The sequence below is a fragment of the Podarcis tiliguerta genome (genome assembly GCF_965153285.1).
Source record: "Podarcis tiliguerta genome assembly, chromosome: 3".
NCBI classification, from domain to species: Eukaryota; Metazoa; Chordata; class Lepidosauria; order Squamata; family Lacertidae; genus Podarcis; species Podarcis tiliguerta.
In genome coordinates this window covers 54,768,041-54,782,198 of record NC_139536.1, presented here as the reverse complement: position 1 = coordinate 54,782,198, position 14,158 = coordinate 54,768,041, and the positions used below count along the sequence as shown (strand labels likewise).

Sequence of the window (14,158 nt, the reverse complement as noted above, 5' to 3'; positions counted from 1 at the left end):
CTCATTCCTGTCTTCCATCCTTTTTTCCACTTTCCCTGACAGGTCACAATACATGGCTGGAAGGCTGTGTTTGGGGCCTTATGGTGAAGGGCTGGTAAGAAATCTTATAAAGAAATAAAATAAATAATAAGTTATGTGTGGGGTATATAATAAATTGTTCATCTCTACTGAAACATGATACTGTAGTGGTGTTTTAAAATGAGGGCAGGGAAGGAAAGGGGCCTATGAGGGAAGAGTCAGGATCTGTGGACAGGCCCAGAGCCACTAGCACCACCAAATTCTTATCATAATATGGAGTGCTTTTAAAGAGTAGTTCAGAATTCATAAACATTTAAGGAATATGTCAAGTTTCACTATTGTTCCTTCTTTCTTAGAGGGTGTAACCTAACTGGTAGCAGCTCTCCAGAGTTTCAGACAAGTCACAGTCAAAAGTTCTACTGGAAAACACAGAGGGATTGAACCAAGGCCCATAAAGCAGGGTAGCCAATGTGGTTCCCTCTCTTGAGACTACAGCTCCCATCATGCCAGATCCTTGGTTACGCTGGCTGGGACTGATGGTTGTAGTCCAACAATAACTGGAGGCCACCATATTGGCTATCGCTGGGGTAGAGCCTGCACTTTTTCACTGAACTCGAGTCCTTTTTCAATGTTACTGAGTTTTCACCACTGTGCAACATGACAGCAGTAGAACAATCTTAGAATGACAGTCACAATAGCATTACTATGAGGACAAATGTGTTGCCTATCTCTCTAGGGAATTGCAACATTTCTGAGACAAAGATCTGCAGCATCTGGATATGCCCTAAAAATGTTGCAGTGTCTCGTGAAGAGACTTAAGACATGTTGGTCTCGGAAGCAAAAAGAAAAAGAAATGAATTCAACCCCTGAATAGTATCACCACCACCACCACCATCGTGTCAATTGGTGGCACTTCTCAGGGTATTCCAAAGTTGGATTCCCCTACTTTGTCCTGTGGTAGATCCATGCCTGGAAGTATGATTTCTCTGCATGATAACATCTTGTTTTATTTCTATGTGAATCTGCAGCAATAAAGGAATGGAGCACCTCTACAACATGAAGTGCAAGAATGTGGTCCCTCTTTATGATTTGTTGCTGGAAATGCTAGATGCCCACCGTTTGCATGCCCCTGCAGCAAAAAAAACACCGCCACGTGAAGATGAGGCCATGAACCAGTTAGCAACCACATCCACTGCAATGCATTCCTTACCACCTTGCCGTGTGAACAAAAAGGAAGATGCAAAGGAGCCAGAAACCAAATGAGAGCCTACATTTCAAATAGCCTACAGCTTTCTGATAATCCCATTAAAAAAACTACCTACTTCAGGCTTAGCTGAACTGGTACCATGTGTAAGCACTCCAATACTCAACAATCACCAGTGATTCCCAAAGCATTGCTTGATGATATTGTTAGTGGAATGTATAATTTTGGACATAATATGGGGAGTCAGAAACAATTATCTCTGTTTAATATAAACATAACACAATCATGAGGATTCCTGAGGTCTTTTTGCTGGTATCAGACTGAAAATTTGGGTGACCTTTCTCTTTGAAATCAACTGAGCAAAGATCCCAGCTGAGTTTGAGTAGGTGATGTTTACATTTGATGTTCATTGGCTCTTTGATAAATGTAAGAACCCTATTCCCCCCAGCACACCCACGTACACACAAAATGATGGCGAACTACTCAGATTTTGTTAGACTCCAGTCTCATTCATATTTCAAGAAAAACCAACAGGATTTAGAATATCACCATTCAGGCTTTTTTACTGTTATTTCAGGGACGTAATCTATACACAGCTAAACAAAAACTTTAGACCACGTGAACATATGACTTCAGCAACAAATCCTTCAATTAACTTGTTATGAGTGACAAAGAAGTGCTAGGTTGCAGTGGCACCCATAATGGGCTTGGTACAGCATTACAGAGCTTATGCTGGTAGAGATGGAACAGGTAGTTTTATTCAGAGCTATTTTTCTAGAAAAAGAAGTGCTGGAACTCACCACGAATACCTCCCTCATTCTTTTAGAATGGCAATGGTGCCCACCTGAAAGGTGCCAGAACCCTTCTGAGATGTGCCAGAACCAAGTTCCAGTGAGTTCCAGCTGGGAAAAGAAGCCCTGGTTTTATGATCACATAAAGAATTCTTAGATGGGTAGCTACAGGCAGAATCCAGCACATGGGCCTACTAATTTCTGCAATGTGTTTGGAATGAAAGGATTGTACAAAAGTACTGTGCAGAAGTATATCCTTCCCACAGTTGTCTGGGAGTCACCCCTGCATTAACAATTATAGCAGAAGTTTTTTATATATTGCCTTTGACCAGAAAGGCAATTAATGCATTTTATAAATAAGCAGAAGAATCAAAATGGTTCAGTTTAGACACTACCTGATACATTATAGTATGAGATGGCAAAATCTGACTGATGACGTGGGAAGTTTTATTGGTGCTGCAAGGAAGATACCACACTAGAATGGGAGCTTCCCTTTGTATGTTGCCATTTTGTACTGCAACTGAACAGCTTGCTGCTGCATACTTAGGGGTAGCAGCACTCTCACTTGTATGAATGGCATTGAATTTGGTCTCAAAGAAGAAGCTTGTATCCTTACAATTGCTGGGAAACAGAACAATTGTATCTATTTCATACTATCAATACTGCACAAGAGGACAATAAGGTGGGGTCTTTGGGTTCTACATAGGTACAGAAGTGAGTCTTCATGTTTGTGACTGGATGCTCCCCAGTGTACAAAATAGCTCTGTGTTGAGTAACTACTGGCAAAGAGGAGGGAGGGGATGTGAGTAAAGACAATTTGTGTTGCACTGCAGCCGAGGTCACTTTCTGCCATTGGCCCAGGCACATACTGGCCCCAACTAATGATGATGAGCACACACACCTGGGGCAGAACGGAACCAAATCTGCAGGTGATCATCATGAGCTGCTTTTGTGGTATATATTGTTGCGCTCCTGCCTCTACCCAAAATCTATAAAAAGCAGTACAAGCACTAATGTTGTGAATAGTTTTCATCTCGTCTTAATTTTGCAAAATGCGCTCACCAATGCCTAGATATTGAGCTTTATTTCTGGTGGCCTTGCTTTTTATTAACGTAATGAAGTATTTGTCTTTCTGCATTCAAAATGTACAACAAAACAACAAAAATGGTTCTGCTTTGAAACTTCTCCAAAGCTGTTGGGGACTACAAAGTGCCTTGTCAGAAATTGACACATTTTCAAGTGATAACTGCTTTCTTGTGTATTGCATAGCATGAAGAATAAGCAAGAAGTCAAAATGTGTGTAGGACAACATTTAAAATAATCAGCAAAGTTTATCCATTTGTATCCCAGTGCTTATAATTTGTACCCTTTTTTCTAGGGGGTATTTTTAGCTATTTCCCCAATCCTTTGTTTCTTTGTGGGCACAGAGCTTTATGTGTATACAGAACTCCTGTGCTTGCAAGGACTTATCCATTAACATCAGTGAAAATGGCACAAAGGACAGCCAGGGGCTTTCCCTCCATTATAGTGAATAGGGAACAATTGTCAGGCACAAGAGCTCTGTGGTTGCATTGGATAACAGAGATGTTGAACTCTGGATGGAAGGTAATGTGTACAACACAAATTAACCATCATTGATCTAAATACACAGCTGCTTTCTTGGTTCTCCTACTTAATAGCCACTTGTGTAAATTACTTAAGTAGATCTGAACTAATTTTTGTAATTTATCGACATCAGTTTTGATAAAGACCATGGAAATAATTGCTTTGGCTTCAGAAAGAAGCAAACAAAAACAAGACAAGCTACAAAGAAGCTGTGGGTGAGGCAGGGGAAATGTCAGTTTGCAACCAGAATTTGTGGTTTTAAATCTCTAGTTTTAATGCCAACATACCTGTGGCAGGTTTAGCTTGGGAGTCCAAGGGGGGAATGTGTTGCTTTCTATTAAATCTGTTAAACTTTTCAGGGGTGGGGTGGTTAGTTGTTACTATTGTTAGATTGTTGAAAGCATTGTTTTATCATTATTATTGAAAGCACCTTAAATGATGTAATGTGTGTGTTTGTATGCATATTATATACACACATGCAGAGCTCACCTAACAGACAACTGAATGTAACTGTTGTATTAACCCAGTCAACCGACTAAAATACAAAAATCACCATATGTTGTTTTTATACTTTTCAGCTATCCTCTCATATGCAATCATTTGTGCCTAAGGCTTAGCGATTGTTAGAAATCACTATTTCATATCAATTTTTATATTTACATTAGCCAAGACAGCACTAATTTAGCCTTGTACCTGAACACGATGAGGAACTATCCTTTAATGAAGGAAGGACATTCAAGGCAGCTAATTACGTTTCTTGCCAAAATACTACTAATGATGGATATGAAAGATACCAAAAATGGCAAGGATTGGTTTTTCTTTTTAAACCGAACGGTTGATACTGCACTTAAATTTAAAGACCAAAACATAAAACGCCCTGGAGATATAGAAAATGTAATCTTGCTACATGCCAAATCATTGTAATATGTTGGATTAACTTGCCTTATCTAATGTCAATTGACAGGCTCACTGGAAATACACAGGAGTGGAAAAGCCTTGAGTGGTGATATTTGTCTCTTTTCATTATTTCTTTTTTTGGTAAGGGCAATTTTTATAGCCAAGTATGAAAGCCATTCTTGTATTTAATGGTATTGTGGACTCTTGCTCAGGCAAACCTCCTCCTGCAGATAATCAGCCTCACCCAGTCATCGTTTTCTGTGTGGCAGGGTTATGCTTTTCTGTATGCTCATGCCATCTGAAATGCCCCTACTACACACAGAAAACAATGAGAGACTTACTGTTCTGTCTCCTGCATGGAAAAAAAATCAAATCTGTAAGAGATAGTGCTGTGCAACAGTAATTGTCTTTTTAAAAAAGCCTTCCAGTAGCACCTTAGAGACCAACTAAGTTTGTTATTGGTATGAGCTTTCGTGTGCATGCACACTTCTTCAGAAGTGTGCATGCACACGAAAGCTCATACCAATAACAAATAACAAACTTAGTTGGTCTCTAAGGTGCTACTGGAAGGATTTTTTAAAGTTTGTTTCAACTACGGCAGACCAGAACGGCTACCTACCTGTAACGAGTAATTATCTTATCTGTCTGGAAGGCTTGCCACCAGAACAGGCACAATTTAGTGAACTTGAACTGTGAACAACCAATCTGATCTGCCAGACTGTCTAGCCACATCCTAACACAAAGGTGAATCTCTACCTGCATCTTATTGCAAGAGTGAGTGCATAACAACATCACAGTATTGTGTTCAGTACTAATTATTGATGTGCCGCACAGGTAACTTGCAGCATACTCACATTTAACTTGTATTCATCCAGCTTTATGAGATTGGCAAATTTAAAAAATTAAATTAAAATGGGACAAAAATATGGGGGGGGGGGCATCTGGGGAAAAGAACTTTGGCAATCCCACCACTGCACCCAATGTGTTTTGAATATACGTGATTTTGGCTGTAAGTGCTATCCTCAGAATGTTACCCTCACATAAGTTGAGAGTTGCCTGTATTAGTTACATTCCTGGTTATTGCTGGGGCAAGCCAACTGAGGGAGAGCAAGAATTACAGTGGAAACTCCTCGATGTTTGTGTATGTTGACTTTTGCCACTGCACAATTGATTAAGGAATTTTCATCTTAATGTAGTCTCAAAACACTTGGGGCAAAAATTGTCCTTTTTTTGTGTAATCTCTCACATTACTTACTATCCTGTTAGTCTCATGATAATATTCTGTGACAGAAAACAATGCAAGTGACCAAATTTTTCCTTGATGGTTTTCCATTAGCCTATTGCCATTTAAAAAGTTGTCCTTCTGTACATAATTTTCAACCTAAACTTGCCCATTGGAAAATTAGCTATGCCCTGATCCGGCTTTCATCGTGTCTTACAACTAAGTCCTAAGTGGGGAAGCACATTCCCATCCACCTCAAAAAAACACATCTGGTTAGTTTTAAGGAGCCTAGCTAAGCATCTTCATTAGCATTTGCTGTACACATGGAATCCTGCTTACACAGCTTTTATTTGCTGGATTGTGGTGCTAGTACTTGCCATACAATTTGGTATGGACTTGAGCCTTCATTTTACAGACATGTTCTCAGTGCTACTGCTTTTAAAATGCAAAGCTAAAAGCCAACTTTTAAGTACACAAACTTTTGAAGATGCAAATGCTCTGCAGGGTAAGTCAAATTAATTGTTTGCTCTACATTACACCAATTTCTGAAAGCTTTTTTTCTAATGTATCTTACTGTGGCTTTGTGAAGTGAGTCTTCAGAACTGAAGTGACTGCTGAGTCAAGACTTGATCTTAATGCAGTGTTTTAAGCTATCTGTCCTAGTACATAAAACATTGTTGGAGTGGAATTGTGACATAAATCTTGGGGTACCAAAAATTTTCTTTTACATGAAAAGCCTTCTCTTTATAGATGCATTCTCTAGTTTTAATTCAAATATGGATGTGTTACTGTCTGGAATATTGTTCTGTATGTGATCATTGCCTTTTGACGGGCACTTCAACTTTGCACTGTTCTAAAGAGATTTTTGTAAAGAATCTACTTTTTTGCATTCAAATGTGCCTCAACTTATATGCTGCCATGCTGCAAGCCTGTATTTTAGTAGGAATGTTGTCCTGCTGTGCACCTTTTTCTAAAAAAACAAACAAAAACAAAAAACAAACAGTGTACTCGATCTTGAAGTGCCCATCTAAGAATGGCAGAAGGATGCTAGTCAGAGAATAAACTCAACAAGCCACTTTATGCCACCTTATTGTATATATTTTTAAAATGAAGCTTTTTGTGCACTACAATATCCTTTCATTGTAAAGCTTTCCCTTTATTATGAGGCTCATGGGCCATAATGTATTTGTTGAATTATTCTGCTCTTTTGCTGATGCATGTAATGGTATAATTGATGTCCCTGTTTTGTTAGAATATTGCTTTGTTAAATGAAAGAAAAGTTTAAAAAGGGTAAACTTCCTTTTTTTGCACTTTCAAAAAATGTTACAAGCAGCTTCAGAAAAAAAATCAGCAGGATATCTGATCTGTCAAGATTTTCTCAGCTTTGATGTCAAAATAAAACAATGAACCACAGCACATTCTAGTTTGTGTATTACTAAAATATATTACCTTGGGTACAGTTCTCAATAATGACTGGTTACATTTCCCTCTCATTTAGCTTTAGTAAAAAAACAACAACACAATTCTTTGGTTTTGAAAATAAGTGAAGGTTAAAACTTCTGTACAATACAAAAGTAAACGCACAAACAACAAAAACTGAAAATTTTACATTGGTTTTAACCTTCACATGAGGATCTGAAAAACAGATTCATCCATTTAAAAACAAATCATGCAACCTTGCGCTTGTCCCCCCATCCTGCAAAATGATTTGATTCTACATAATAAAAATCCTCCTTCCACTTTTATGCTAAACTCCCAGAATACAACTGTTAAATAGATGAAATGGTACTGTCCAAGAATAATCAATTTCAAGTTTAAGGGACCTTGAAAAGATATTTTTTTTTACAAGAACCCTGATGTCCATTAACCAGAGCTTACTTCAAAATACTAATCCCCGTGTATGTGTAGCAGCTGTATTCTGTGAACTAAAAATGGGGAAAACCTGCATATGCAGGTACATATACAGTATACCGCAGATCAAAGCTCTAATACAAAACACTATCTAGTCAGCAGAGCTTCCCAAATAAATGATGAATGGCATCCAATAAATACTCCTACTTTACAGATAAGAAATGAGTACAAGGCCAGGCATGGCAAATGATTTTTTTTTTTGCAAGTTTACTTATTATCATTAAGCTATTGCGTGCCATAAACTTTTGCCAATTTACTTGCAAATCTCTCACATAGCAATCAGTAGATCTTTATATTGTTCTACACTCCCATTTTAAAGAAATCCTTGTGTGATAGTGAATTGGGTCCCACTTGAACGATATTAGGTGTCTCATAAGGGCTGGATCATACAAGCACTTGATAAACCAACATTTGATGAAATGCCGTTGAATGTATGAACTGACACTGTTGAACAACATTTGGTGTATTAAAAAACTTAAAAAGGAAAAGCCCTAAATGGGCAGAGGGACCTCGAACACCAGTGAGCATGCTTGGTGGCCACAGGAAGTGGGATGGGGAGTGGGGGTGTTTGAAAACACTCTGAAAACCTTGAGCAGGGAATGAAATTGTGTAACCTGTATCAGGACATAGCTGGGTGGCTGGGACCCTAAACAAGAGCACTCCACAATGCAGCATACTGTTGTAGAAAGCACATCAAAGTGCAAGTAGATAAACAGGTATCGCTCCGGAAGGAAGGTAAATGGCGTTTCTGTGCGCGGCTCTGGTTTGCCAGAAGCAGCTTAGTCCTGCTGGCCACATGACCCGGAAGCTGTACGCCGGCTCCCTCAGCCAATAAAGCGAGATGAGTGCTGCAACCCCAGAGTCGTCCGTGACTGGACCTAATGGTCAGGGGTCCCTTTTACCTTTACACTTGATGAACCTTTAAGGACCCAAGGTAAATTATTCCCAAGTCAATGAATGGGTATGGGGTGAAGACTGGTTCATAGGTTGGTTTTTAAAAATTCAAGAATCATTATCCGTGGCAGTTGCCTGCTATACTATGAGTGATAATTACTGTTTTCATCAAGAGAGGTTTCTTCCTCTCTGGGGAAAAAGGACATGATGGAGATTCTGCTAAATTGTTGGTATATGTTTTCATAGTGCTGCTGTAACATCACTACAAATTGAATAATATATTGCACTAGTATCGGTGGTGGTCCAAGACAGATTGGGGAGCCCTGGGCAAGAGAGTCATGAGGCTCCCCTTAAAGGTATGAAAGCAAGTCAGGCATAAAATATCACTTAGTTATATATATGAAGCTGCAATGCAACATGGAATTATGTATCATAATACATTCATTGTGGTCACTTTTTATTACAGCAGGAGTGGAGAATATTACCGGTACTTTATATGTTGTAACAAAACTACACTGAAAACAATTAAAGCAACAATAAGCAAGCCATTATTTCCATATGTGATGCTCTTTAATACCATAAACAGAAAGAGCAAACACACACACAAAGCATACTGTGTGATATCCACATAGGCAGGTCATGTGGTGAACTGGTGATATCCAGTACACTGATAAAGAACAGTATTATGATTTAAAGTTTAATTCTCTAGTGCCCTATTAAATAAAATTAACGTTTCCAAATCTTCTGGGATGATAAGTCCTAAATGAAAACACTGTAATCCAAGCCTCACCCAATTTTATGTTCAACTGAAATAAGTGTTGAATCTTACTAGTTATTCTTGCAACACAGATGAGCACAGATTGACTGGCTTATTTTTCTGCAGAGGGACAGGGAGCAATTTCAACATTTTGAGTTCTAGTATCAACAACCACCTCTTTAACTCAACCAACAACTCTGTTGAATCCACGTCTCCCTCAAAGTGCAAAGATACACTTTTCAAGGTCATCGTCTGAAATATACCCAGAGTTACAAAGTGATTTCATGCTCTTTATTCAGCTCATAGTGGTGAGGAGGAATGAATGAATGTCCCCTCACAGTATCTGCCTTATATACATTATTTACACAATGGGCTGCACATGATTGGCTAATTCCGGAATTCTACTGTGAGCCAATCAGGTTGTGGATTCACTTCTATCTGGAGCATGATTGGGTGGTTCCTGCCAACCAATCAAGCTGCTGCATTGTTCTAGGACCAATCAGAGTGCTGCATTCTGAATCCTATTGTTCTAGGACCAATCAGACTGCTGCCTTTTGGATCCTATTGAACTCGGTACATAACATCGTCTCACACTTTAATCAAAGATTTAGCATCAAATATGAATCCATTATTTGTCCTTAAACTGCACCATTTTGTTCGATCTGTGATCTACATGAACAAGATGGCTGCTGCCTCCTTGTTATGTCCTGGTCAACTGGGTATGAGCGTGAGGACATCTCTCAGCCAAGGAACTACTACTGATGTGGATGGCTTTGGGCTAAGGGAGAAAAGGTCATCTGCCTGTGCTTTTGTAGGGAAACACTTGCATGCTTGCCATGCTGCTGAACTCAACACAAGGTAGCCTGAGACTGACTGACTGACTATAAAGGAGACAGGCAGGCTTTTGTACTTGATTAGAGTGTGGGGCCGCAGGTGGTTGTCCGAGCCAACACTTGCAGTAAGCTGTTGCTGCACCTTGTCATAGCTGCCAACTTCTCCCTTTTCTTGCGAGGAATCCTATTTGGAATAAGGGAATTTCCCTTAAAAAAGGGAAAATGTTGACAGCTATGCACCTTGTATTCCACAAAGATACAGGGGAAAGACTTCCTCAGTGCCTGTGTGTGAAGATCTGAAGGGAGAGCCTAACCAGATTCAGCTGCTACATCCCACAATACATTATAACACTCTTAACAGTCTTGGCTTCCCCTAAAGTATCCTCCTGGGAACTGCAGCTAATCTTGGATACAAAAATGGATTGACAGTTCAATGAGGCCAATCTGGTTGACAGCCCAGCTGTGCCCCTATATGGACAGGAATAGCCTAACTTCTGCTGTCTGTGCTCTGGTAACCTCTAGATTAGATTACCTAGCTGGTGCAGAATTTAACGCCCAGGTTGCAAAACGATTTGAGCATGTAACGCCAGTCCTGGCCCGACTGCCCTGACTGCCAGGTCCACCTGGCACCTTGGTTACATGTCTTCAGCCACCAAGCAGAAACATTCCTCTTCTCCCAGGCCTTTTGCTAATTAAACAATTTATGGCCTTTTAAACTGTGTGTTAGAGAGAGAGGGGTTTTTATTGTTTGTTACTATGGTATGTATTTTTGCGTTTTTATGTTGCAAACTGCCCTGTGAGTCTTGGGTGAAGGGTGGTATAGAAATGTAAGAACTAAATATACAAATAACAAATAAATGAAAAAGAGCCTAAACCCTATACCTTTTACAGTCACACTCCAGGGTAAGATAAACAAGACTAAAGAACGTAGAAGGTGGAAATAAAGTAAACTGAAGAGGTTTTTCCATAGCAACAGATAATCCATAAACATACTGTGGCTGCCTCAATAGTTTTTAATAATAATATTGCCAATACAAAAAATTTATCTTTATAATATGTGCTGGTTCCATCACATCATCCTCTGAAAGTCTTCTTTGGAGATTTCTGTTTGACTTCAGTGCCTCATGCCTTTCCACTCATTTACAAGTTCACTACTTTCAAAATTAACTTCCTGACCAGCGTCATAAAGGTTTCTGCCTTTCTGGAAGTGTAGAGACAGCTTGCTGAAAGTGTAAAATTACTTGCTAACTACAGCCCACTCACATTGCTTTTTCTATGGGCCTTTAGACCCCCATCGACTCCACTTTAGAGCGGTGTCTTGCTGACATGTCAACAGATGATTGTTCAGCTGTCAGAGATTGGGGGCTTGAGAAATTCGCAGGCAGTCCATATATTACATTAGTTCAAGGCAGGTACTGTATATATCTTCTGGCACTGAACACCCACTCTTCACTAAAGCTCTCCTTCATCCTATTCCAAAGTCTCCATCAGGAGGCAACTTAATTTACACTTTCTCCATTCCCTTTGCCAGATTTTGAGGCCTTCATGAAATTTCTTTTTGCAAAGCTGAATTCAAGCACCACTGAAAATGCAGCACATCTCAGCTTCTGTCTTAGTCAATGTTCTTTTCTCTTTTCAACACGTAAAGTCATACAAGTTGGTGGCCACTACTACTACACCTTGGGCGGCAAACCACACAGGTCATCTACGTGCTGCTGTGTTTAGAAGAATTTCTACCTATTAAACGATTCAAAAGAGCCTATTTATATAAACTATTTTAGCAGCAGTCTGTTAAGCCACCTTCAAAGTCTGATGGGTTAAGCAAGTAATTTGACAAATGGAATGGGTCTTTGTCCAAGAAAGAATGTGCACAATTAATGATTTTCCCCAGAACAATAACCCTTGCTTATTAACTGCAGCAATAATGTAGTCTTACACTTATTGTGAGCATCCGGTTTTCTTTATTTTATAGTTCTTTAAAAATATACTTGAAAGACTCTCTGTGTGTGTGTGTGTGTGTGTGTGCGCGCGCGCGCACGCACGTGCAGAGACAAAGGTTGACCACAGTTTAGTGTAGAATTCATTTACACAGACACAACTACTGCAGCTCATTAAACACTCTACAAAACACCTGGAGAGTTGGACTCACAGCAAAGGCAGCATTCACTCAGATACACTGCCCCCCCCCATACACTATACAGACTTTTACATAGGTGTGGCCAGCACAACAGGGCTGTAGAACCAGCCTCCTGGAAGCAGCGTTGTTGCTGATGACTGGGGCAGGGTGGCAGCAATTATGGAGATGTGTGGCTATCTTGGTGGGAGGGCCAGATTGGTTATATTGGTGGGTTGGCACCACCCTGACTTTGCCACCACCCTGGCCCACACTTCTCAGGATGTGGAAGCTGTTACGCTGGCGACTGACACCTGTGAGTTATTATTGTGGTTGTTATGGTTATATGTACTTCTTATTACTATGTATTACCTGTCCTTCACCCCAGGGTTCCAGGGCAGGTTACAACATTAAAGTACAATATTGAAAACAGTTCTAAACAATTTACAATCGCAAAAATAAGGTGGGTCCTAAAGAGGTGCGCCTTCAATGTTCATTGGAAGCTGCATAATGAAGATGCCAGTTGCACCTCTGTGGGGAGGGAGCCCTCAAAACTTAAATACTTCTACAGAGAATGCCTTTTGACAGGCCACCACCACTTCCAAGGGTCAAGGTGCTGCCAAGGCACTACTAAGAGAGTCCCCTGCCAATCTTAGTACCCACACTTGTTTTCTCCTGCTCTGGAGGGTAGGACTCGGACCAATGGCCTCAAGCAACAAGAAAAGGGATTCCGACCAAACATCAGAAAAAACTTTCTGACTGAAGGAGTTGTTTTACAGTGGAATGGTTTCCCTCAGGAGGTTGTGGACTCTCCTTCCTTGAAGGCTTGTAAGCAGAAGTTGGGTGACCATCTGTCATGGATGCGCTAGCTGAGATTCCTTCATTGCAGGGGGTTGGACCAGATGACCCTTCGGGTCTCTCCCAACTCTACAATTCTATTATTCAAAGAGGATCCATAGGAACAAAGCCAGTCTTTCAGATATCTGGGGCCTAAATTGTTTGTGACTTTTAATGCTAACATGAGCACCTTGAAATAGCAACCAAATAATTATATTTCCAGGACCTACCCTACTTTCTATGAGGGCCACTCCATTTCTTTTACGGGATTCTTTCCCACAGTAGTAGATATGATGGTCATCCAAACTGAATTCGACAGAGGATGAGATGGTTGGACAGTGTTCTCGAAGCTACCAGCATGAGTTTGACCAAACTGCAGGAGGCAGTGGAAGACAGGAATGCCTGGTGTGCTCTGGTCCATGGGGTCACAAAGAGTCGGACACGACTAAACAACAACAACAACACCCTACTTTCTTGACTGCAGTTAGTTTTAAACTGATTTTGATGTTGCATTTTAAAATTGCTGTAACCCGCACTGGGACCTTAAAGGTGAAGGGTGGGAACAAAAAAAAGAAAATCAAATAAGTACTAGGGCACTATTCAACTAAGTTTTACTTAAAGTAGACCCATTAAGAACATAAGAACAGCCCTGCTGCAACAGACAGACTAGCTGTGCACCTAGTTCAGTATCCTGTTCTCATGATAGCCAACTAGATGCTCACGGGAAGGGCTTAACGTAGACCTGTTCATGCATTTCACTGAGTAAAACCTAGTGGACTAGGTAAAGGTAAAGGAACCCCTGACCATTAGGTCCAGTCGTGACCAACTCTGGGGTTGCGGCGCTCATCTTGCTTTATTGGCCGAGGGAGCTGGCCTACAGCTTCCAGGTCATGTGGCCAGCATGACTAAGCTGCTTCTGGCGAACCAGAGCAGTGCACGGAAACACCGTTTACCTTCCTGCCAGAGCGGTACCTATTTATCTACTTGCATTTTGACGTGCTTTCGAACTGCTAGGTGGGCAGGACAGAGCAGGGACCGAGCAACGGGAGCTCACTGATTTTGTAGCACACCCCATG

General features: G+C 40.4%; 1 protein-coding gene and 1 long non-coding RNA gene across 19 annotated transcripts in view; one reads left to right on the top strand and one right to left on the bottom strand.

The window, feature by feature from the left end:
- Nucleotides 1–7,150, top strand: part of ESR1 (estrogen receptor 1) — a 204,086-nt gene extending 196,936 nt beyond the window's left edge. For 12 of the 14 annotated variants that reach the window (XM_083434998.1, XM_083434996.1, XM_083434991.1 and 9 more), the window contains one exon: nt 1,047–7,150. In XM_083434998.1, the coding sequence (XP_083291124.1) occupies nt 1,047–1,281 (235 nt within the window). In that variant the 3' untranslated portion in view covers nt 1,282–7,150. Of the gene's footprint in view, nt 1–42; nt 95–1,046 lie in introns of all 14 variants that reach the window. The other 2 variants (XM_083435000.1, XM_083434994.1) reach the window with 1 other exon arrangement.
- LOC310675051 overlaps nt 1–14,158 on the bottom strand; it is a 101,440-nt gene that overhangs the window by 77,410 nt on the left and 9,872 nt on the right. The window lies entirely within an intron of this gene.